This window comes from Epinephelus lanceolatus, chromosome 4 (assembly GCF_041903045.1).
Source record: "Epinephelus lanceolatus isolate andai-2023 chromosome 4, ASM4190304v1, whole genome shotgun sequence".
Classification (NCBI taxonomy): domain Eukaryota; kingdom Metazoa; phylum Chordata; class Actinopteri; order Perciformes; family Serranidae; genus Epinephelus; species Epinephelus lanceolatus.
In genome coordinates, this window is record NC_135737.1 from 3,566,462 (window position 1) to 3,590,232 (window position 23,771).

At 41.7% G+C, this 23,771-nt stretch overlaps 1 protein-coding gene across 9 annotated transcripts in view; it reads left to right on the forward strand.

Moving 5' to 3' along the window:
- usp32 (ubiquitin specific peptidase 32) overlaps nucleotides 1-23,771 on the forward strand; it is a 232,654-nt gene that overhangs the window by 115,841 nt on the left and 93,042 nt on the right. For 6 of the 9 annotated variants that reach the window (XR_013490932.1, XR_013490935.1, XR_013490936.1 and 3 more), the window contains exons 9-14: nucleotides 16,518-16,580; nucleotides 16,878-16,961; nucleotides 17,078-17,139; nucleotides 17,256-17,358; nucleotides 19,442-19,628; nucleotides 22,832-23,013. Coding sequence is in view for 3 of the 9 variants with exons in the window: in XM_033630986.2 (XP_033486877.1) it covers nucleotides 16,518-16,580; nucleotides 16,878-16,961; nucleotides 17,078-17,139; nucleotides 17,256-17,358; nucleotides 19,442-19,628; nucleotides 22,832-23,013 (681 nt within the window). In the remaining 6 variants the exon portion in view is untranslated. The remainder of the gene's footprint in view (nucleotides 1-16,517; nucleotides 16,581-16,877; nucleotides 16,962-17,077; nucleotides 17,140-17,255; nucleotides 17,359-19,441; nucleotides 19,629-22,831; nucleotides 23,014-23,771) is intronic. The other 3 variants (XR_013490937.1, XR_013490934.1, XM_078166859.1) reach the window with 1 other exon arrangement.

Consider the following 23,771-nt stretch of genomic DNA (forward strand, 5'->3'; position numbering starts at 1 on the left):
GGCCAAACTTCTCCCAGGAGGAAACTGATGTTTTGGTCCGGGAGGTCCAAGCTCGCAGTGTCCAAATATACGGAACTCCGAGCAGACCTCCACGGGCTGATGATGCAAAGGTAGCCTGGGAGGAGGTCACCACAATTGTAAATCAATGTTGCATTTCTCTCGTGCCCGCGCGCTCTCTCTTTCTCTCTCGCAGTCTCACTCTGTTTCTTTTCTTTTGACTTTTCTAAGATGACAGATGCTGAATATATATACTCCCTATCTGATGCTGTGGTTGTTTGTGGTTGGCTGAGAGGGATGTGAACTCCTTAGTTTGCAGCTGTGTTAATTAAATCAGGTTGGGTTTCCATTACACGTGCCAAACAGTGCCAATCCCCTTTGATCTGACATCAGATGTGATGGGACAGTCGATATAGAGATACATTTATGTGCTGATTGCAGATGGTTGCATTGAATAGTGTTTTTTTTTGGGTATTTATTGCATTGTTAATGTGCCTGATATTCTGGAAACCTGCCTGTGAGGTTTTGGTGACGTGTGCGCACTGTCCGCCGGTCAGCCAAACCAGCTTACACTGGCTGCGCTCCGCCTGCGCTGACAGTAGACCTGGTTTCAGCTGGCAAGCTTTTAGCACACCTTCGGCGAAGCCTTTTGGCACGAAACTGTCACTGCGCCAAGCTGGATCTGTCGACACCTCCCCCTGCTGTGCCGCCACACCCATCTCGGCGCACCTCGGTCTGACAAACTACCAAACTGAGTGCGCCTCGGGTTGCACTGCTCGAAACTAGCTCTGCGCAGGGTTTGCCATCCTGCGCCACAATGCGCTCCGCCGGGAAACTAGAGGCCCAGGTGTCACAAGTTAATGCCACCCTTCCTGCTATACTCAAAGATTCCTTAACTTTATGCTTGACTTCTCTGTAGAGCTTGGGTACGGCTGTGTTGGTGAAAAAATGTCAGGATGGAGTCACATACCTGGGTTCCAGTGTTTTTTGCATGTAACAAAAGCCTTCATTTTCAACAACGCTGTATGGAAGCAGATCTTTGCACATGAAGTAGGTGATGGACTGTGTTATTTTCTTAGCTCTCTTAGAGTTGGATGGTAGTTTTGTCAAGCTAGGTGTGTCCAGTGTTGGTTGATTTTTCAGCGAAGCGTATTTAGCGTTAGCTTGGTTGTCAGCAGCAAACACTATCTCTGGATGGTGGAGTGTGAGGTGAGCCCCATGTTTGTAGTATTCCCAAATTATTTTATTCTCATATGACACTGCTTGCAAATCTCCTGTGTCATGTCCAAGTCCTCCTTTCCTTCCAGTCCAGATGTTTAATTTAAATGCAGAAGGTGCATTTCTTTTTTAAACAAGGTATTTTTTATAAATAATTCAATAAAGTTGCACAGAGCATCAACAAACAAACATAGAACCAACAAGGACAAAAAGACAACCCCATCCACCCACCAACCCAGGAACAGAGAAAGCCAGACCAGTGAAAGAAAATCCAATAGACAAGAACAAAAAAGAAATGAATAAATGAAAAAGAATTTAAAAAAAGGAAAAATAAAAAAAGGAAAAATGACAACAAATTAATTGACTTGTGTTACATAAGTAGGGGAGTATAGCATGTTTAATTACAATTTTTCAGCTTCCATGTTTGCTACAGAAATAAAAAAAAGGTTGCCAGGGGGCACAGACGTGTGCAGTTGATCCTTCAATAAAACAACAGATTTTCTCCAATTGTAAATGATACATAACATCCTAAATCCATTGTCCATATGTTGGAGGGGACGACTTCTCCCATTTAAACAGGATGAGCCCTTTGACCAGAAGTGAGCAGTAAAAAGATGATGTACGTTCGGGCTCTACATAACTTAACATCTAGAGGAATTGCTCCAAATATTGCCATGACCCAGCCGTCCAAATATTGTTGAAAAAGTTTTAAATATTAAATCCCAGGAATGACATAATTTCGGACATGACCAGAACGTGACATGAAGTGGCTGAAGACTGTTTACACCTGTCGCACGTAGGATCAGTATCACTGCTAATCTTAACCAACTGAGATCTGGACCAGTGGAGTTAGTGTACAGTCTTGAATTGAACAACAGTGTGTCTCAGACAAATAGAAGATGAATACATTTTTGAATAGCTTTATGCCACACCTTGTCCGATATCTGCTCTCCAGTGTCCTCCTCCCATCTCTGCTTTAAAGAGTTCAAGGCTGCAAGATTATGAGTATTGAGTAATTTGTAAATTTGATATATGGACTGTTTTTTATCTATATATTCAAAAACAGAATCTAATAGGGATGGGTAAGGGCAGGAAGGGAAACAACCAAAATAAAAAGCCACAAAGCTTGAGCTGCAAGCACCTGTAAAAGTGTGCTCAGGGGATGTCTGAGATCACGTCGTGAGGTGATTCCATTGTTTGACCAAGTATCAAATGCTGCACCTATTGTGGACAGAGTAAACATTAGGTTCTTTGCCACTGGTGCAGCAAGTGAAGGGTCTGTTAGTCTGAAGTGATGTCTGCACTGATAAAATATCTTAACAGTATACTTTACAACTGGATTTAATGTGACGTTAGACAAAGACTGTGATAGTAGTAATTTAGCACATGGTATTGATGCTGTCTCCATTATTACCCAGCTAGCAGTAGTGTCTTTTTCTAACAAATACAATATTGCTCTAATGTTAGCTGACCAATAATAATATAAAAAATTTGGAAGTGAGATGCCCCGTGTTTTACAAGGTCTTAATAGTATTCTTCCCTTGAGTCTGGGTAGTTTCTTTTCTAAATGAAGGTTGAAATTTGACTGTTTAAATTGCTGAAAAGAGATTTGGTAAGAAATCTTGTCAGACTCTGAAAAATACAAAGGAGTTAAGGTAAAAGAAATCATCTTGATTGAGTTCATTCTTCCTTCAAGAGAGAGAGATAAGGAGTCCCAACAGTCAAAGTCCTGCTTCCTATGTGACAAAAGTGGTTTATAATTGGCTTTATGTAGATCTTAATAATCACGTGTAATCCAAATCCCAAGATATCTATTTTTTTAAGGGCTGATTTAAAGGGGATTGAACAAAGAGAGGTATCCGGGTTTGCAGTCCCAATTGGCATTAATTCGCTTTTCTGAAAACTGACTTTATAGCTGGATAACTGACCAAATTCATTAAGCAGTTCTAATAAGTATGGAAAACTAGCAGATGGATCGGATATATAAAGTAACATATCATCAGCATACAATGACACTTTATTATCTTTTAATCCCCCTGATATCTGTGGACATTCTCAGAGCTATGGCAAGTGGCTCAATTGCCATGGCAAACAAAAGTGGGCAAAAAGGACGTCTCTGCCCAGTACCGCGTTGTAACTCAAAATAGGGCGATGTGTTACTATTAGTACGCACTGCAGTGACCGGGGATGAATTAAGGATCTTAATCCATGTGTTACGTCCCCGCCAGAGGTCTAGGGGATGGGGGGAGTAACGCAATGAAATAGAGGAATCTTTCAAAAAAAAAAAAAAGAAAAAAAAGAAAAAGGCAAGCCAAACAAATAGCAATTTTTTTTTCTATAAGATTTATTTAAGATAGTCTCAGTTTTTCCATTTTTCAAACATGTAAAACTCAAGATAAACATTTGGATTGATAAAAAAAGAAGAAGAAAAAAAAAGACGAACAACAATTGATAAGTTTCTGCTCAGCAGTCGCCATTATAATCGGTCTACCTGTTCATGTAAAAAAAAACAAATAAACAAAAACAAACAAAACAATGCAGGGTCCGAAGAGAGAAAGCAAATTTGGTGAATTACACCCTTATATACAGTCTATATGGCTGTGTAGTGGAGAGTCAGGATCCGAGAAGGAGAAGAGTCAGAGAAAAAAAAAGCATTTGATAGGTTTCTCCTTGGCAGTCTCTGTTTTTTCTTCTGTGATAGAATAGGTAGAATCTTAACAACTCAATCTAATCCAAAAGAAGATTATAAGTTAAATAAATAAACAATTAAATAGGGTGCAGGAGGCAACTCAGTCATCGAGGGCGGAGTCCAACTGAAGCTGAAGCGATACTACATGTTTAGTTTTATTAGATTGCATAAAACACAAGAGTACATATTACCCATGCACACTGGTGCTAACACAATCGAGGATAAAAACACAATAAAGTCCAGGACTTATTTCCATTGTGGTCCTCATACATACAAGGTGGCAACCCACATGTGCGGCGGTTAAAGCTCCATCAATAAAACCATACAAAAACATACACAACCATGGTCACAATAAAGAAACGAAGGGAACAATCATATTTGAGACAGATACATCTTCAAGAGCTGAGGCAATTTTCATATAGGAACCTTTTCCAAAAGCCAGGCTTTTGTAAGAAATTTGAACTGTCTTAAAGGGACATTGTGTAACATTTTCAGTTGTTTATTGGCAAAAATTGATGCCTGCATTCATAAATATGTCATCACTCGTGTACTATTACCTCCATCAATAATCTGACTTATTCTTGTAAAAGGAGAATTTCGGATTTGTTTGTACATTGTGCGGGTAAGTCGTCTGTGGGGTTCCATTACGTTTCGCCATCTTGAGAATACACCCGCGAGCAAGGGACATACAGCACCGCCTTCGGCGTTTTCGTTGAGAGCCAGGCCAGCACTGCGTGACTGAGGAGCCGAAGGAGAGGAGCAAGAGGCGCTTCGCTACTACCCTGGCAAATTTGAAACAAAGTCCCACTCTTTGAGCATAATGCAGGATCATGCATATGCAGCATCATGGGAGACGGAATCCTTGTCGCCAAGAAAGCACAAAAGGGAATAGAAAAGGCAGCGTGACCGGCGAATTAAAAAAACGAAGGCCCACATCGGGGTAGCCTTTCCCAGGTAGAGAGAGCTGCTGAGGGAGAATGGTAATGCAATCACAGGCCAGCGCCGCTGTTGGCTGTTAGCCGCTGTTAGCGGCCAGTCGCTAACAGCCTCATCCCTCTCCTCGCATCACTGCGCCGCTGTTAGCTGTTAGCCGCTGTTAGCTGTTAGCCGCTGTTAGCGGCCAGTGGCTAACAGCCTCATCCCTCTCCTCGCATCACTGTGCCGCTGTTAGCTGTTAGCCGCTGTTAGCGCTGGCCTGTGATTGTATTACCTTTCTCCTTCAGCAGCTCTCTCCACCTGGGAAAGGCAACCCCAAAGGCAACCCCTTGTTTTTTTAATTCGCCGGTCACGCTGCCTTTTTGATTTCCTTTTGCACTTTCTTGGCGACAAGGATTCTGTCTCCCGTGATGCTGCATAATACATGATCCTGCATTATGCTCAAAGAGTGGGACTTTGTTATGCGGCAGTAGTGCCGCTGGCCACTAACAGCTGTTAGCGGCGCAGTAATGCGAGAAGAGGGATGAGGTGTGTGAGGGTGAGCCACTTGTCAGTTGTCAAAGGACAAGACGTGATTGGTTTGTTTCAATTTACATCCACCCCAACAGTCCTACGTTGTAAACACAGCCAGCATGGTGAGGAGGGGGTTTGTCAACTCGCATCGCGTGTGTCTGTGTAGGAGCCTGAATGAATACTCCATGTAGTATCGGATGACATGGTTTCATCAGTGTTATCATAGCTTTTTGGTACACAGCGGCTACAGTTGTTGCAATACGTGTTTGAAACAGTGAGGCGCTAGAGTGCGCCATCTGGTTTGAATGCAATATATGATTTCAGCGTTAGATGGGAGAAATTCCTACACACTGTGGCTTTAAATTGGAGGCTAATTTAATAACCAAATCCAAGCTGTTCCATTGAAAAGCCCCAATGTAAGAAAAGGATCCCTTACCGATAAGAGAGTTAAACTTATACAAGCGCACATCAGCAACACTGGCTCTTGTAGAGATACTGTGTACTTCCCTAACATGTTGAAAATAATTTATTAAAAAAGCAGGGACAGCACCATAAATGATCTTATGTACCATACACAGCCTAGATAAAGTGACTCTCGCTTCACCTGGAAGCCAGTTGAGTTCTTTAAAATGGTTCCTACCTATGTGTGACCGTGGGCCCAGACCTAAAATCACCCTCATAAGCCTGTTCTGGGCAGCCTGGAGCTTGCCTTTGAGAAGTTTAGTTAAACTCTCAAACCAAGAGGTACTGGCGAAATCAAAATGACTTAAAATTACAGAGTTAGCTAAAACTAACATTGACTCCCTGTCAAGCAATCTGGAGGTTCTTGCTAAAAATTTAGTGAGTCCAGAGACCTTGCCAAGAACTTTGGAAGCCATAATGTTACCATCCAAACTGCTTTCAAGAATACAGCCGAGGTACTTGACAGATGAGGTAGCAGATACCGTCTCACCATTTAGTGTGACCTTGACATCCGAGGACTCACTCAACCTGTGTTTGGAGCCAAAAAGAATAGCCTCTGTCTTACCTAGGTGCAAAGACAACATGTTATCAATGAGCCATGAATTAACCCTCGACAGCTCAGCACTCAAAATTCTCTCCAAGGAATCTTGTTCCTTGTGGGAGACAAGGAGTGCCGAGTCATCGGCATACAAAAATAAATCACATGAACACGCATCCTTCATATCATTAATGTACACCAAAAACCAAAGAGGGCCCAGAATGCTGCCCTGAGGCACACCACACTCGACAGGCAGAGCATCTGAAAAGACACCGTTTACACAAACTCTTTGATAACGCTCAGACAAGTAAGAAACGGTAGAAACCTCAGGAAGAGCAACTGAGGAGGGATCCCTCTTCCAGGACGGACAGACGTGCAATAGATGTACAGGACAGATCAGCATAATAAATTAACAGTAATCCTTATGACACAATGAGACGGAGAGAGAGAGAGAGAGAGAGAGAGATGCAGGTAATGACAGTAGCTTACAACAACATTATTGAAAGTAATAATATTATAGTTATAGTTCTGGCTACTGTGGTATTAACATCTGGCAGTATACATGTGTGACAATAGTCATATGTGTATAATAACAGTAGAAGTATGACTAATGACTAATGATGGCAGCAGCAGCAGGAGGCATCTGGCAGGACCACGGCAGCAGCACAACCACACACATCATGCTGTCCAGGCACTGCTGCGATATGAGTTAATCTGAGAGACAGTGGAGCACAAAGGCTCCGGAGAAGAAGCCGAGTTAGTGACATCCAGAATAGCCGAGTTAGCAAGATGCAGTAATAGAATAGGAGAGAGAGAGAGAGAGAGAGAGCGAGAGAGAGAGAGAGAAGGAGAGAAGGTGCCCGGTGTATTATAGGGGGGTCCTCCGGCAGACTAGGCCTAAGTCAGCCTAACTAGGGGCTGGTACAGGGCAAGCCTGAGCCAGCCCTAACTATAAGCTTTATCAAAGAGGAAAATCTTAAGTCTAGTCTTAAATGTGGAGACGGTGTCTGCCTCCCGGACCGAAACAGGAAGATGATTCCACAGGAGAGGAGCCTGATAGCTGAAGGCTCTGGCTCCTGATCTACTTTTGGAGACTTTAGGGACCACGAGTAACCCTGCGTTCTCAGAGCGCAGTGTTCTGGTGGGATAATATGGCACTATGAGCTCTCTAAGATGTGAAGGAGCTTGACCATTTAGAGCTTTATAAGTTAACAGTAGGATTTTAAATTCAATTCTGGATTTTACAGGGAGCCAGTGCAGAGAAGCTAAAACAGGAGAAATATGATCTCGTTTCTTAGTTCCTGTTAGTACACGTGCTGCTGCATTCTGAATTAGCTGGAGAGTTTTTAAGGACTTACTAGAGCTACCAGATAATAGAGAGTTACAGTAATCCAGCCTTGAGGTAACAAAAGCGTGGACCAATTTTTCTGCATCTTTTTGGGTCAGGATAGGCCTAATTTTCGCAATATTACGCAGATGAAAAAATGCAGTCCTTGAGGTTTGTTTTAAATGAGAATTAAAAGACAAATCTTGATCAAGTGTTACTCTGAGGTTTCTTACGGTAGTGCTAGAGGCCAGAGCAATGCCATCTAGAGAAACTATGTCATCAGATAAAGAGTCTCTGAGTTGTTTGGGGCCAAGAACAATAACTTCAGTTTTGTCTGAATTTAACATCAGGAAATTGGTGCTCATCCAAGTTTTTATGTCTTTAAGGCAGTTATGGAGTTTAGTTAATTGATTACTTTCTTCTGGCTTCATCAATAAATACAACTGAGTATCATCTGCATAACAATGGAAATTTACAGAGTGATTTCTAATGATGTTACCTAAAGGAAGCATATATAGAGTAAATAGGATTGGTCCGAGCACAGAACCTTGTGGAACTCCAAAACAAACTTTGGTACATAAGGATGATTCATTATGAACGTCAACAAACTGAAAACGATCAGATAAATAAGATTTAAACCAGCTTAGTGCAGAACCTTTTAGGCCAATTAAGTGATCCAGTCTCTGCAGTAGAATTTGATGGTCAATTGTGTCAAACGCTGCACTAAGATCTAATAAAACAAGTACAGAGACAAGTCCTTTGTCTGAAGCAATCAGATGGTCATTTGTAATTTTAACTAGTGCTGTCTCAGTGCTATGATGCACTCTAAATCCTGACTGAAATTCCTCAAATTATTATCATGGAGAAAATCACACAGCTGGTCTTCGACTACTTTCTCAAGGATCTTTGACATAAAGGGAAGATTAGATATTGGTCTATAGTTGGCTAACACCTCTGGATCCAGGGTGGGCTTTTTTAGTAGAGGTTTAATTACAGCTACCTTAAAAGACTGTGGTACATAGCCTGTTAATAAGGATAGATTGATCATATCTAATATATGAGTGTTAACTAAAGGAAAGACCTCCTTAAGTAGCCTAGTTGGGATGGGGTCTAAGAGACACGTTGATGATTTAGATGAAGAAATCACTGCGGTCAATTCTTGAAGAGAAATTGGGGAGAAGCAATCTAAATCTATATTAGGTTTTACAGCTGTGTTTGAGGTTAGATAGGTACTATCTGAGGACAGGAGGTCATGAATTTTGCCTCTAATAGTTAGAATTTTGTCATTAAAAAAGCTCATAAAATCATTACTGCTAAGGGCTAAAGGAATACAAGGCTCAATAGAGCTTTAACTCTCAGTCAGCCTGGCTACAGTGTTGAAAAGAAACCTGGGGTTGTTCTTATTGTCTTCTATTAATGCTGAGTAATAGTTTGCTCTGGCATTGCGGAGGCCCCTCTTATAGGTTTTGTGACCCTTTTTAAAGAGAAGGAATTTTTAGAAACTCCTAAGTTGGCATAAAAAGACTTGACTCGATCAATCCCAAATAAGCCAGGAAGAGGGTGTAATTTAAGAACCAGTTTTTTGGCTACAGATGTAAAATAGTTATTAAAATAATTGGCCACCTGATGTTTATTAAAAACCAGCTCATTATTTATATTAAGCCCGATGTTAGTAGCTTTATTGTTGTTTGAATTACTGGACCCCAATTCCTTAAAGGATTTCCATAGTTTCTTTGGGTTGTTCATATTGTCTGAGATTTTAGCTTTGTAATGGTCCTTTTTAGCCTTCCTAATAAGCCCCTGCGTTTCATTCCTCAATTCCTTAAACAAGATAAAATCCTCCAGGGCTTTTGACCGATGGTATTTTGAAGGGCTTTATCCCTGGCTTTAATAGATTCCTGAATGTCACTATCAAACCAAGGACTGGAGCGCTGCTTAACCCTAACTTTCCTGAGGGGAGCAACAGAATTGATAGCCTGGAGGAACTTGAACTTAAAAACCTCCCACGCTTTCCTGAAGGACCTGGCTAACACAGATTTGTGAGAATTAAAAGTAATTTTCCCCATTTTTCTGGTACAGAAAATAATGTAATGATCACTGATACCATAAGCAATAGATCCACTCTGAGAAATTAAAACACTGTCAGATACTAAAATAAGGTCAATAATGCTCTCGGATGATTCACAGACTCTGGTCGGTTGTTTAATCAGCTGTTTCAACCCAAAAGACGAGCTCAAGTTCATCAGCGCTTTAACAGAGGGGTGAGCAGCATTGGAGACATTAGTGTTCAAGTCCCCAATTAGAATGAGCTCCCTGCTCACAGAGTCAGTGTGATTAGAAAGCAGCAAATCCAAAGATTCATAAAAAGTTGACTGGTGCAGGGGCCTGTAGCAAGCCGCTAAAAGGATGGGCTTTGTTTTGGATAAACAAATGTCTAATTAAATTAACTCCAAATCACCCATTAAATCATCTCTAACATTAAAAGCAATGTACGAGCGCACGAACACGCATATCCCACCCCCTTGTCAGTTTTGGTCTTTCCTAACAATGCTGTAGTTATAAATAGCAATTTCAGAGTCCCTGACAGTAGAGTCCAGCCAGCTTTCGGTTAAACAGATAACTCCTACCTCCGCACGATGTACAAGCTGTCTGAATTCATCTATCTTGGGCAGAAGACTCCTCATGTTAAGGTGCATAAAATGAAGACCCTTCTTACCGAAAACTGACTTGTAATCCCGATCAACTAGAGAACAACACTCCGGGCCTTGTGCAGTCACAGCAGGCTCACCAACTCCAGAAGCAATAGGTAATCCGCTGCCACACTCCGGCAGATCAGCTGTATCCGGAGGCCTGGACAGGCTGGTGGAGCTTCCCCCTGTCAGCTGGGAATCCACGCTACTCGGCGCGGCTAACCCAGTAGCACCACTGACACTGAGTGCATCCACGCTGACAGCGTCAGCAGCAAGAGAAGGCGTAGGGAAAGTGCCTAGTAAAATCCGAGAGTTGGGAGAGCCTTGATCATGCAGATCCCGCAGATCCGCGATAGCTGTTAAAGGTAGCTGTTGGCTGGAAGAAGGACCCGGACACTGGTGGATGTCCCCAGATAAAAGCAGGCAGATAGTTATTAATAATTCCCCGCTGTCGATCTGGTGTTTGCCATCAGCTGATCTGGCGTTAGATGGGTGAGTTGAGCCAGGTGACCTGAAGGCTCTGAAGAAAGCATGCTTGCCAAAACAAAAAAGAGGTTTGATGAAAAGCCCATTTGTTAAGTCAGCTTGATGAGTTAAGTTGCCACCAGCTGAAGGACTGAAGCAGTTAAAAGATACAAAGTAACTGCGTCCTAAAAACTCTAAAAATATCACATATAAAAGACAGGCCATCAACGCACCACACCTGCCGGTTGCCATCTTATCATGATCCAAGACAGGGTGCCAGATTTTCTCAAATTTCAAATCAACTCCTAGGGTAGAATATTTAATTTTTTCCAGTTTCATGAAGCAGAGCATGTCTCTGATCCAATGTGTGTGCGATGGAGAGTAGGGTTTCTTTCAGTGCATTAAAATAATTCATCTTGCAAGTAAGGTGAGAAAAGCTATTAAATCAGCTAAATAAGAGGGCAATAGAAGACCAGCGGGCAGTACACCAAAAAGACCTATTAAAGGTGATGGGTGTATTCTGACTAATGTAATGGCAGAAAGTGAGTCAGATATTGAGTTCCAAAATGAGGTAAGAGTGGGGCACGTCCAAAACATGTGAGTGAGATTGGCTGGTTCTAAATGGCATTTATCACATTTAGGGTCCAAACTGGGAGTGAAATGTGCCAATCTGGTTTTGCACCAATGGGCTCTGTGAATCACCTTGCATTGTAATACCGCATGTCGCGCACAGATAGACGATGTATGAGTGCGTTTTAGTACTGATATCCATAGATCAGGTTCTATTGTGACTCCAATTTCTTCTGACCAAGCTACTCTTAATCGATCAGTAGTTGCTTTTTGAGCACTTAAGAGAATATTATAGATCTTGGAAATACTGCCTCTTTGATGAGGATTAATATTGAAAATGGAGTCTAGCAGATCAGATGGTGGCACGGTAGGAAATCCAGAAAAACCTTTCTGTGAGAAGTTACGGATCTGTAGGAATTTAAAAAAATGGGTTTTGGGCAAGTTAAACTTGCAAACTAATTGGCTAAATGAGGCAAATATCCCGTCAATATACAGGTCTTTAAAGGACCTAATCCCATAATCGTCCAAAGTCTTAAAGCCAGTGTCAAGGATAGAAGGAAGGAAAGAAGGATTGGAGTGGATTGGAGATATTGGCGAGAGCGTTTGAAGTTCAAATTGACATTTGAATTGAGTACAAATTTTTAGAATATATTTCACTACAATTAGTAGAATGTTTCAGAGGCGACAGAGTTGAAGGCAGACCAAGAAGAGATTTTAATGGAAAGTCACATGAAGCTTCCTCTATCTGTAACCACGGAGGAGGCTGAGTGTTAATTGACTGCCAGTGTAACAGAGCACGAATGTTAGCCGCCCAGTAATAAAATGAAAAATTTGGAAGAGTTAGTCCCCCCTTATCCTTGGATTTTTGTATTATACTTTTCCAGATTCTGGGATTATTTTTATTCCATATAAAGCATGAGACAATACTGTCAAGTGACTGAAAGAAACGTTTTGGAATAAAAACCGGTATGCACTGAAGAAAATGGAGAAACTTGGGAAGTACATACATTAATATACAGTTTATTCGCTCTGCAAATGACGGTGATAAAGTAGACCAGCGATCAAAATCATCAGTTATTTGATTAAGTAACGGAGTAAAATTGTGTCTAAATAAGTTGGAGTGATGTTTAGTTACACAGACACCTAGGTACCTAAAAGACTCGGATGCAATTTTAAAGGGCAGTGTTGTAAAAGAGTAGCTTTTAGCTGCACTTTTGACTGGCATAAGTTCACTCTTACTAAAGTTTAGTTTATATCCTGAAATTCGACTGAATTCTGTCACAATAGTTGTGACAACTCTAAGGGATCTGTCAGGATCTGAGATAAATAAAAGTGATCAAACGCCTTTTCAGCATCCATTGATAGTATCAACTCTGGAGTATCACAAGTGGATGAAGAGTATAATATATCGAAAACTCTTCTGATGTTATGAAAGGAATGTCTACTTTTCACAAAGCCTGTTTGATCAACAGAGATGATATTTTGCAGAACAGCTTATAAACGGTTAGCTAACATCTTGGTCAGTATCTTAGCATCCACACAGAGCAAGGAAATTGGACGATAACTGCTACAACAAAGAGGGGAATAGCCAGTTTAAAGGAAGTTTATTTAAAACAAAAAAAAAAAACAGGAAAAAAAGGACCACCAGCGAAAAACAAGCTCCAAAAGGGAACCGGATTGCCTATAGCAGGGAAACACAAAAAAAGAACAGATTAAACACAGCCAACCAAAATATCACAGCACTAAGCCAAAACGCTCACTTGTTACCCACGTCTAAATGACACAACTCTGTCACAGCCTCTTGGCCCACTAGCACCAACACTACTCCTCCTCCATTCATTTTTATACACTTGGTGATGAGGCATGATGGAGATCAGCTGCATGCTGAAAAAGACAGGGAAAAACACATAACAAAGGGCGTGCCCAAACACACAGGCATGTAACACCATTATATAAATTTAGGGCCAAAGCCAAACTGTTGTAAAGTGTAAAACAGAAAGTCCCAATTCACCCGATCAAACGCCTTTTCAGCGTCTAAGGCGATAATCATCTCCTGAGTACCGGCTGAAGAGCGATTATAGAGAATGTCTACAAGTTGCCTGATGTTGAAGAAGGAGTCCTGACCTTTTAAGAAACCTGTCTGATCAGGTGAAATGATTAGTGGCAGGGTCTTCTCCATTTGTAGGGTGAGAACCTTTGTGAGGATTTTTGCATCCCTATTTAAAATTGAAATTGGGCAGTAGGAGTCACATTCAAGGGGCTCTTTATCTTTTTTCAGTATTAATGAAATGACAGCCTGAAACATAGAGGAGGGGAGGGAGTGGGATACGAAAGACTCTTCAAAAACAGATAGTAGTCATGGAGAGAGCTGGGTGGATAATGTTTTGAAAAATTTGGCAGGATGTCCTTCCAGGCTTGAAGATTTCCTGGTCTGCATGCTCTTAATTGCATAGTCTATCACCGAAGTGGTTATTATCCTTTCCAGTTCAGTCACCATTTCCGGATCGATTGATGAAACATTCAGTTTCTTAAAAAAATCCTCCAAGGCTGTTGGATTAGTAGATTGATTTGTGGAATACAGTGACTGATAAAACCTGTAGAAACATGAATACATTTTTGTATTATCTGTATGTTTTAGGGCTTGTTCATAACGTATTTCAGGGATAGCATGAGCAGCTGTTCTCTGGAGCAACTGGTGGGACAGGAGCTTCCCTGCCTTCTCCCCATGCTCACAAGTTACACTGTAATTTAGATGTCAGATATTCAGCTTGTTGGGCTGCTAAAAGATGCTATTCTGCTTGTAAAATCAGTGTTTTCAGTGTTACTGAAGAGGGCGTCTGACTATGTAACAAATCCAACTCCAATATCTGATCTGATCTTTTTTAAGATGTTCATTTTTTACTCTCTGGTGTGCACAAAATGAAATTATTTGGTTTCTTTAATATGTCTTTAGCGCTTCCCACATTATTGATTGGGACATTCCTGGTGTTTGATTAGTACCCAAAAAGACTCTATTTTAGATGTGATAGAAGTCACGAAAGCCTCATTTGAGAGAAGAGTTAGATTTAGCCCCCAAGAATGATAGCTGGACTGTGTAGTAGGGATACATAACGTTAGAGTTAGTGGGTTATAATCAGATACAACTATGGCTTCCTAGTTACATTCCACTATTGACAACAGGAGATTTGTATCCACAAAAAACAAAAAACAATCTATTCGTGAATAGTTGTGTACTGCAGAGAAGAATGAATAACTCAGAGTAGTAGGGTTGTGAACCTCCATATATTAACTATACCATATGTTTTGAGAAAATGTTAAATTGATTGTGCTGATTTGGAAGTAGAAACCTTCTTAGGAGAGCTGCGGTCTAAAACAGGCGAGAAAACACAATTAAAGTCTCCTCCTAGAATAAAGTGATGTGTTGTCATGGTTGGCAGTTTAGAAAAGAATTTGCTAAAAAAAAAAAAAAAGGAGCAGAACTGTAATTTGAAACTTAGAATTGGCTTGAAAGAAAGAAAAAAAAATAGTTAAGCAAGCTAAAATATTGCTGGTATTGCCTTTTTGTCTTAACATAAAGTACATCTTGTCAAATTCACCCTTTAACCCTTTAAGGTAAGTCTTATCAATAGTGAGGATGGAAAGTAAATGCTTTGGAAATGTTACAGTTTTGCTTATTGTGTCCCATCCTCTGTTGTTGTAATGATGTGCTTCGTAATGTAAGCCATGGCTTCGCTTGGGTCCAGGAATTCTTTGTCCGTCCCGTTGTGACTGATACGAAGTCAGGCAGGGAATAATATCCCATAGCGGACACCTATCTGCTCTTGTAGTAGTTTCCTGGAGTCTGTGAATGCAGCTCGTGCCTTAGCCACTCTGGTATAGTGTAATCGGGGAAGAACGCAATTTGCTTTCCTCTGAATGTTAGCATAGCCTGACTTCAAGCCCAGCACAGCACTTACACACAATCTTGGTAGTAATGTAATTTAGCCACAATTACGTATGGCATTCCGTTGGGGTTCTTAGGTGTTAGGCCCCGATGTGACCGATCCACAAGAATGTCCCTTCCATATCCTCACATTTGTCTTTCAGCACCTTCAGCTCTTTTGTCAAGGTGGTTACAGTAGTTTGCAATTTGGCCACTTCATCCGACCATGTCGATATGCCACCCTCCATGTCTTTTATAGCAGCCTTCATTTGGTCAAGCTCATTTTGAGCTCGCGCCGTGTTGTTTGCTAACTCCATGACTGCCTGGAGCTCGTCTTAAGATAGTTGAAATCTTCAGTAAGAGATTTTTTCAATTTGGCTCTTATGACTGCAAAAATGTCCTCTTTTAAAGTCGAAAGGATCTGGGACTATTGATCTTCTGTACCCATTTCTTCAGAGTCCGTAAGGGAAGGGTTGAGCACACGGTCCCGGTTAGCACTTGAACTCTGCCCGGAGGAGGCAGTGGGCCTGGTGTTAGATGGTCTGCTGTTCTTATATTTCCTGAGAATACCTTCCATTACTGTGTGTAAAACCCGCACTGCAGCTTTGTAGGAGCGCTAGTGAAATGAATTAACCTTTTCGTTTGTAGATCAGCGCTGTTTTTTGTTTTTTTTTTTAAAGGGAAAAGCTGTGCAGGAGCTCAGCAAAAAACGTCTTACTCCATTATTCACTCTCTAGCGCCCCGAAGGTGCATTTCTGATTCTTTTCTCTGGTGTGTCCATGTTTGTTTTGATGAACTTCCTGCCAAATGCACCAGGAAATAAAACATCAGCACCATCTAGTGGACCAAAAAAGCAATGGATTGTATTATTCTAGAACCAAAAGTTGTATTAAAATGTGTATTTGCAATAATCAATAATGTGTATAATAAAAGATTGATACATGGAGTCCGTTTATCAATACAATATCGCCATGCAAAATATCGTGATAGTATGCTGTATTAATTTTTACCCCCACCCTTAATTGCTGTGGTATTGATGGCATTGCAAACAGACAGATTGATTAAGAATCTTGCTAATATATTCTTACTAATTCTACATTTTCACACCCAGGACTGTTGTGATCTTTTTCACAGCATTAACATAGGATAAATTGATCGGTGCATGTTGATATATTTTTTTTATCTTGCAGGAGCTGCACAGTAGCGTGTCAGACATAGTAGAGGACATCCTGACAATGCATGACACAACAAAGGTGAGACACAACTCTTGTTGGCAGAATCAGTGATGTCAGCACCACTTTATACTCAATTACAGCTTCAACCTGCTTCGCCTTCATATAGTTCCACTGACTGTCACTGTGAGCTGCCCTGTACACTGATAGCAACATTCTAGTCACCTGGTGTCTTGTCTTACCCCTCAACTATTTTCACCCACAGCAACATTGCAGATGAATACATTTTCTTCCACCCTTTTAAGGTCTCAAAGCAGTGTATATTTGAGAATTGTGAATCTGAGTGTGCTGTCCATTGTGTTTTTGACTCCTCACCAGCTGGGTCACCTGACCCTGGAAGACTACCAGATCTGGAGTGTGAAGAGTTCTTTAGCCAATGAGTTCTTAAACCTGCTTTTCCAGGTCAGTTCACTTACATTCTGTGCAGTAGTTGTAGAACTTGTGTTGAAATTGAAATGCAATGCTAATCATCATGCTTTTTTGTACATGTTTGTGTGTTGTTTTGTGTCTTGGTCCAGGTCTGCCACATAGTCCTCGGCCTGAGACCTGGTACTCCTGACGAGGAGGGACAAATCATCAGGTGTGTACCTGTCCTCTTCATCTGTTGTGTGATTGTATACTACTTTGAGGAATATGCTGTTGGACCCAATCAGTGTTTTCCATTGTCTTTGTGCTTTTCTCTCTGTTTGTGTGCAGGGGTTGGTTAGAAAGGGAGAGCAGACATGGGCTGCAGCAGGGTCAGAACTGGTTCCTCATCTCCATGCTGTGGTGGCAGCAGTGGAAGGACTACGTTAAATATGTGAGTTAGGTTAAAGAAGACAAAATGTGTTGATCTAGATGTGCATTTATATTAACACAACAAGCCTTTTGATCAGGCACTGTACTTAACAACATCATAGGTAGTGTTGCCTAACATGCAGTGCATTGTTGTAAAGGACAATTCAGGAGTACTTAGTCTCTGATTACAACTTTGTAAAATAAAAAATGTATTGGTATTTTTATAGCTAGAACTTATTAAAGAAATTTGAAAACAAGTCTCAAAGTATCTAACTCAGGTATATGATATCTGACAGGTTTGTGACAAAGTTACTGTCCACCACTACTACTAGAGATATAGGCTATAGATTTCCTAGCCTAATATTCAGACTGAATTGCCATTTTGTTTTCTTTGTCTGGCATTGTGTACATGTTAGCCATTGACTGTTCGGGAGGATGTGTTATTTTGCGCTAACCGATCTGTAATGACTGACAAGACATCATTTTTCAGTCCACACAAAGTGGTTAGCGGCATCTGTTGCCAGGAGCAGTTAACATACCGATCTATACATTCTGATCAGTACCGATTGCTACTGCACAGGTGTAACTCAACAGAAATAAGAAGGAGGTGAGATGGCTCACTTGTTGGCTACTTCTTGACACAGTATGTAGTTTACATATTTTGTCTTACTGATATGTCAGATTTATGTATACTGGACTGTTCGGAGGTTGTTTCTGGGTCGAGTGTGGCACTGGTCTATTTTCGTAGTTTTATCAACTTTTTTTTAATGGTGTGTCCCACTTTTCTGTTCACAGATGTCAGTGTTATATTTCAATAATGCCCAAGCGGCAACTTCTGAGGCTGAAAGTTTAATCCAGTGCGGAAGTGCCAACAATTGCAGATTATCAAATGACCACTTGAGGCTGACTCCAAAACAGAGGAAATCCCCATAGACCCCCATGTTAAAATGCCCAACTTTACAGCAGAAATAAATTTATAAATAAATATATATAAATATATATAAATACAGAAATAAATATGTTTGTTACAAAAATCAGTCTCAGTCTCTATAGCTAATTTCAACATTCATAACAACTGTACGGGGGTGAATATTTATATAACTCATCTGTTTACATTTTATTAAGGTTTAGACTTGTGCATATTTAAGGGAAGTGTCACTACAGTCTGAGTCCGATCCACCCCTTGCTCCTCTACATTTCATAGCCTGGTAAGACCATCCTGATGACATGAGCTCAACATTCTGTTTTGCTCGCTGTATCAGTCTGGACTTGGTGCTGCGCCAAACACGAAATTAAAGTCTAATCAGGGCCAATCAGAGATCCACACCGTAGCTGACAGCCTAAGGAGGCAATCAGGGACTGCATTGTAGTTGATGACGTAAAATGTCAGGACGCAGCTTGCAGGATGGTAATAGCAGCTCCTGAAGCACTAAATGCTTACTCTAACATTAGTAGAGTAAACACAGCAATAAGTGAGTTATTGCAGAAATAGAGTCAATAACAACGATTAAACAAGAACAAGAGTATGCAATCGCTGAGTTTCTCAGAGGAAAAGACGTTTTTGCCTTTCCTCTGACTGGATTAAGCAAAAGCTTGATTTATCAACTGGCTCGGCTGGTGATGAAGAAGACGTCAAGGCGAGAACTCCCACCCAATGAAAGTGTCTGAGGCAGCACCGAGTCCAGACTGATACAGAGAGCAAAGCAGAATGTTGACCTTACGTCATCAGGATGGTCTTACCAGGCTATATAGTTCAAGCATCTCCTCCAAATATGGTCACTCCTGGCTCTGAAAAACCAAGATAGTGACAGCTGAAATGAGGAACACGAGTCTTCAAAATGAGAGTCCACAAACCACTGTGTGACATTACGGTAGCTACGTCCATTATGTTATACAGTCTATGTTTATACCACATTTGAAGTGCCATTGGTACAGACTTGAATAATACAAACATATCTGTTTATGAGACCAGGTTTTCTGCATCTTGCCATATAACATCACACTGTGACAGAAGCAGTGGCTGTGAAGAAAGCAAACACCACATTTATTACAGATATCACTTTAAACAATGACAAGACAGTCCCTGCTGTTGTCTCCCTGTCCAGGAGCATAAGGGCATCGTGGTGGAGCAGCCGTCCATCCTGAGCTCATTGAGAACTCCGATGGCCACAGCCACTATAGAGCCCACCCCACCAGACAGACTGGGAGGACTGGGAACCTTCAGCCCAGTCAGCCCCACTGAGGAGAGGTCACCTGATGCTGTGTCCAGCGCCTCGGAGGCCACAGAGACTGGTCAGTCAACATATTTCACACAACAGTAGACAGCATATAAAACAAAAATACAAAAATATTTCTGACTGCTGCTGGTGTACTGTACATCTTAAAGGAATAGTGCACCCAAAAATGAAAATTCAGCCATTTTTTTACTCACCCTCATGCCGAGGGAGGCTCTGGTGAAGTTTTAGAGTCCTCACATCCCTTGCGGAGATCGGCAGGGGGAGCGGCTCGCACACCTAATGGCTGATGGCACCCCAGACTAACGTCCAAGACCACAAAATATCTCCAACATGCTCATCTGTAGTGATCCAAGTGTCCTGAAGCCCCGACATAAAAAGTTGTTTCGAAAAACGTCATATGAACTCTGTTTTTAGCCTCATTGTAGCCTGTAGCTCTGACTGCTTCTCTGTGCTCCGTGCTCACGTGTAGAACTACAGTAGAAATGAATGACTTACTCCCCTGAAAGCCTGCCATCTGGTCCTGCGGGCCTCTGTCTTTTCTTCCAGTTGATCTTGGGGAAGTAAAAAAAATGTCTCCAGAACACCACGGGTCAGTAGTGCTGGAAACTCAGGGTGATTGGTGATGCACGGTCTCTGAAGAGCAGCAGTCTCGTCAGTACTGATGTCCAGATTCTCAAGTGCAGGCATCGCCTATTCCCAGTCTGAGCAGCAAAGACTTTCCTCATCCATTGGCATTGCTTTGCATTTGAAACAACTACACCACCAGGTTCTCAGTGCTCGACTCCAGTATTCTGCGGCTGGCTGAGGGTTAGGCTCATGAGCTGCGGCGGCTGCTTCGTCCAGTAGCCTGAGTTCCACGTCCGTATATTTGGGCTCAAACAAATACGGCTCAACAAAGAAATGCTGTTCCTCCTCAATTCCAAAGGTTACTGTTGTCTCTCCCTGCGGTGCACGTGTCACGTGATGTAAACACGGGTAAGCAAAGCACTTGCTTTCGCTGGTCTCGCGCAAGCACGCACACGTGAGCGCGGAGCACAGAGAAGCAGTCAGAGCTACAGGCTACAGTGAGGCTAAAAACAGTTCAAATGACGTTTTTCAAAACAATTTTTTATGTTGGGGCTGCAGGACACTTGGATCACTACGGATGAGCATGTTGGAGATATTTTGTGGTTTCAATTTTGTGTTCTTGGACGTTAGTCTGGGGCGCCATCAGCCATTGGGTGTGCTAGCCGCTCCCCCTGCCGATCTCCGCAAGGGATGTGAGGACTCTAAAACCTCCCTCCCAGAGCCTCCCTCGGCATGAGGGTGAGTAGATAATGACTGAATTTTCATTTTTGGGTGCACTGTCCCTTTAAAGAGGCAACAGATAGGATTCGGTATTTTTTTTAGCTTGGCGCCACCTAGCGTCAGTGGTGTTGCTCGCACTGTCGCAACGACCATATTGACCATGGGGATCAGAGATTATCAAGAATATGTAGGCTGTAAAGCCACTGGTATACCTCTCTGTATATGTAGAATGAGAAAGTGTGTGGACACTCTACTAAATAAATGAGTAACAACCAAGCAACAATTATCAGATTTATCTGAAGAAAAAACAAATAGTAATGCAAATAATTATACCAGAATGCACAGTACCAGTACAAACAACTCACAGTAAATTATACCAATATGTACAGTATCAGTACAAACAACAGTAGACACGTAAGGGATAATGTATAGTGAGCTGGTGACTGTTGAAAAAAAACTCCTGACAGGGGAATGGAACCCCAACGCGCAGTTATTTTTCAGCTGTGACCGGCTCACTATACATTATCTGGCTTAGAACATGGCTTACTACTAAAACATTCAAATGTTACAACTGGCATCAATATTATTAAATTGCTGGCAGAGTGTATTGACAGAGGAGAGGCGTTCACCAGACAAACGGGAGCGGAGGAGAGGATTTTACTCCACTTCTCCCGGTCGGAGATGCTGGGTGCCCAGTAGCTGCGAAGGCTGCCCTCACATTTATGGCCAGTGACCGACATGATCTCCCTGCTCTCCAGGCCAGCTTGGGAGAGCTGTGTGGACTAACGTTTACTGATTTTGATGCTTCTCAGTCTAAGGCTGTTGCAGTGAAAAGTCCAGTGTTCACAGCTGGGCGTAATTTAGCTGGGCGATGTCCGTCGATAGCTGCCTCCGTGAGAAGAGAACAGAAGGAAGGGAGGGGGGTACCACTGTCCGAGGGCTGCCATAGAATGGCAACGAGGATGTCAGCCGACCAACACTCGCTACCCGGTCCCTGGTGGTGGCGATTTGCGATGCTGGCCAGTTAGGAATTAACTAGCAGCCAGTACAGTACAGTCCTCTCTCGTCTAGCTAACATTTAGCCGTGTTACTTACTGATCCATTAGAAAAAACGCTTGACTGAAGTTTACTCTTGTTTTTCCTCTTCTTTTATCACTGTCCTCTTCTTTGCATCCTCAGACAGAGGAGCTTGTTTTCTTTCACTAGGCCGTTTTTCACTTGTCCCCAGCATTTGTCCGTCTGCCATTGTGCTTGTGACTCAACTATCTCATGCCCAACTCCTCATAAGAACCAGCTCCAGTCCCTGATTGGCTGGCTGACCAGTTTCGCAATACATGATGCGTTTCCTGCCGTAAAGCAAATTTTTTCCGCAAAATTTTGCCCCCGGTGGCAGGAGATTAATACAAAGATTGCAAAGCCACTAAGTAACCTATGTAAACGCTGATAGTCTGATTTTACTGTAGCCACTACCCTGTGCAACCCACATTATTTTCATAATGATATATTTAGGAAAAGATGGTATCTGTTGCCTCTTTAAATGCATCTGCTGTTTTAATTTATTAATGCATTTAAAAGCTTATTTCCAAGTACAATGTCCAAAATATAAAAAAGAAACTCAGAGCAGCACATTGATGAGTATCACATCACTGTTGTTGCACTCATAAGATTAGTGCTGAAGAAACATTAATAAATTACCACCGCCCTCAAGTTAGGCCTTTTTGGTAACTGTCCATTATGTACAAAGTGATTATTATTTGAGAATTTATTGTATAGTATTCACCCAACCTTTATCAATGACTGGCTTTTATTTGTTCATGCCAGTCAAATCTCATGAATTTTGACTAAAACATCCCAACCTGACAACAGACTGAATTTTAACACTATCTGTTTGTGTTGATGCGTGATTTCATTTTACCCTCTGTGTGTGTGTGTGTGTGGCTTGGTCACTCACTCTCATCCTTTCTGTCCCAGCAGCCCTGAGCCCCCAGGTAGCTCCCTCTGCTACAGAGAGCTGTTTTGCCCGTCAGCACAACATATCGGACAACAACAATCAGTGTTTTTCTGGAGCCAATGGCCAACTCCCCTCCCAGCTGGCAGCACAAAGACCTGGAGCCATTGACAACCAGCCTCTGGTCAATACGGACCCCATGAAGGCAAGGATATGTGCATGTGTGTATTGTATGTGTGATTTCTAAACATGAGCAGTGCAAAGTCTATATGTGGTTTGCATGTAAGTAATGAAAAGAAGCAGACAGTCCCACACAGAGTGTCCAGCTTATTTATGGTGTATAGATGTTCACATTTAAAAACACTTAAAAATCCTGTCTCATTTTGGTCATGGTTATATCAGTCTTTGCTGCAGCTCTCAAACTGTATTTTGAATCGACTGAGCCAATTTACATTGCAGTGTGGTCAGGCTGAAATTGTAATTGAAGATGGGTCAGGTGAAAAAATCAAGAGCTTTAAATCATCAATATATGATTTAAAATCAATCAATAAAAAATGGTAAGCAAAACTAGTTATAAATAGAGAACAAATGTCGCCTTTATTCAATGAGATGGTCTTAAATTACCCAGGACCCAGGAATTTTATTGTTTGTTTTTAAAGCTCTTAATGGCCTAGCCCCCCAGTACTTGACTGAGCTCGTTCGTATTCATGCCCCTGCCAGAACACTGAGATCCTCAAATCAGCTGCTACTGGTCACCCCCAAAACGAGGCTAAAAACCAAAGGGGACCGAGCCTTTGTGGCGGCGGCCCCTAGGCTCTGGAACAACCTGCCCTGGCACATCCGCTCTGCAGGATCGATTGAGGTTTTTAAATCCTCCTTAAAGGCTCACCTCTTCTCCCTGGCTTTTAATCGAGCTTAAGTGGACATCTGGCAAAATCTTATATAAAATTTAATTTGTTTTAT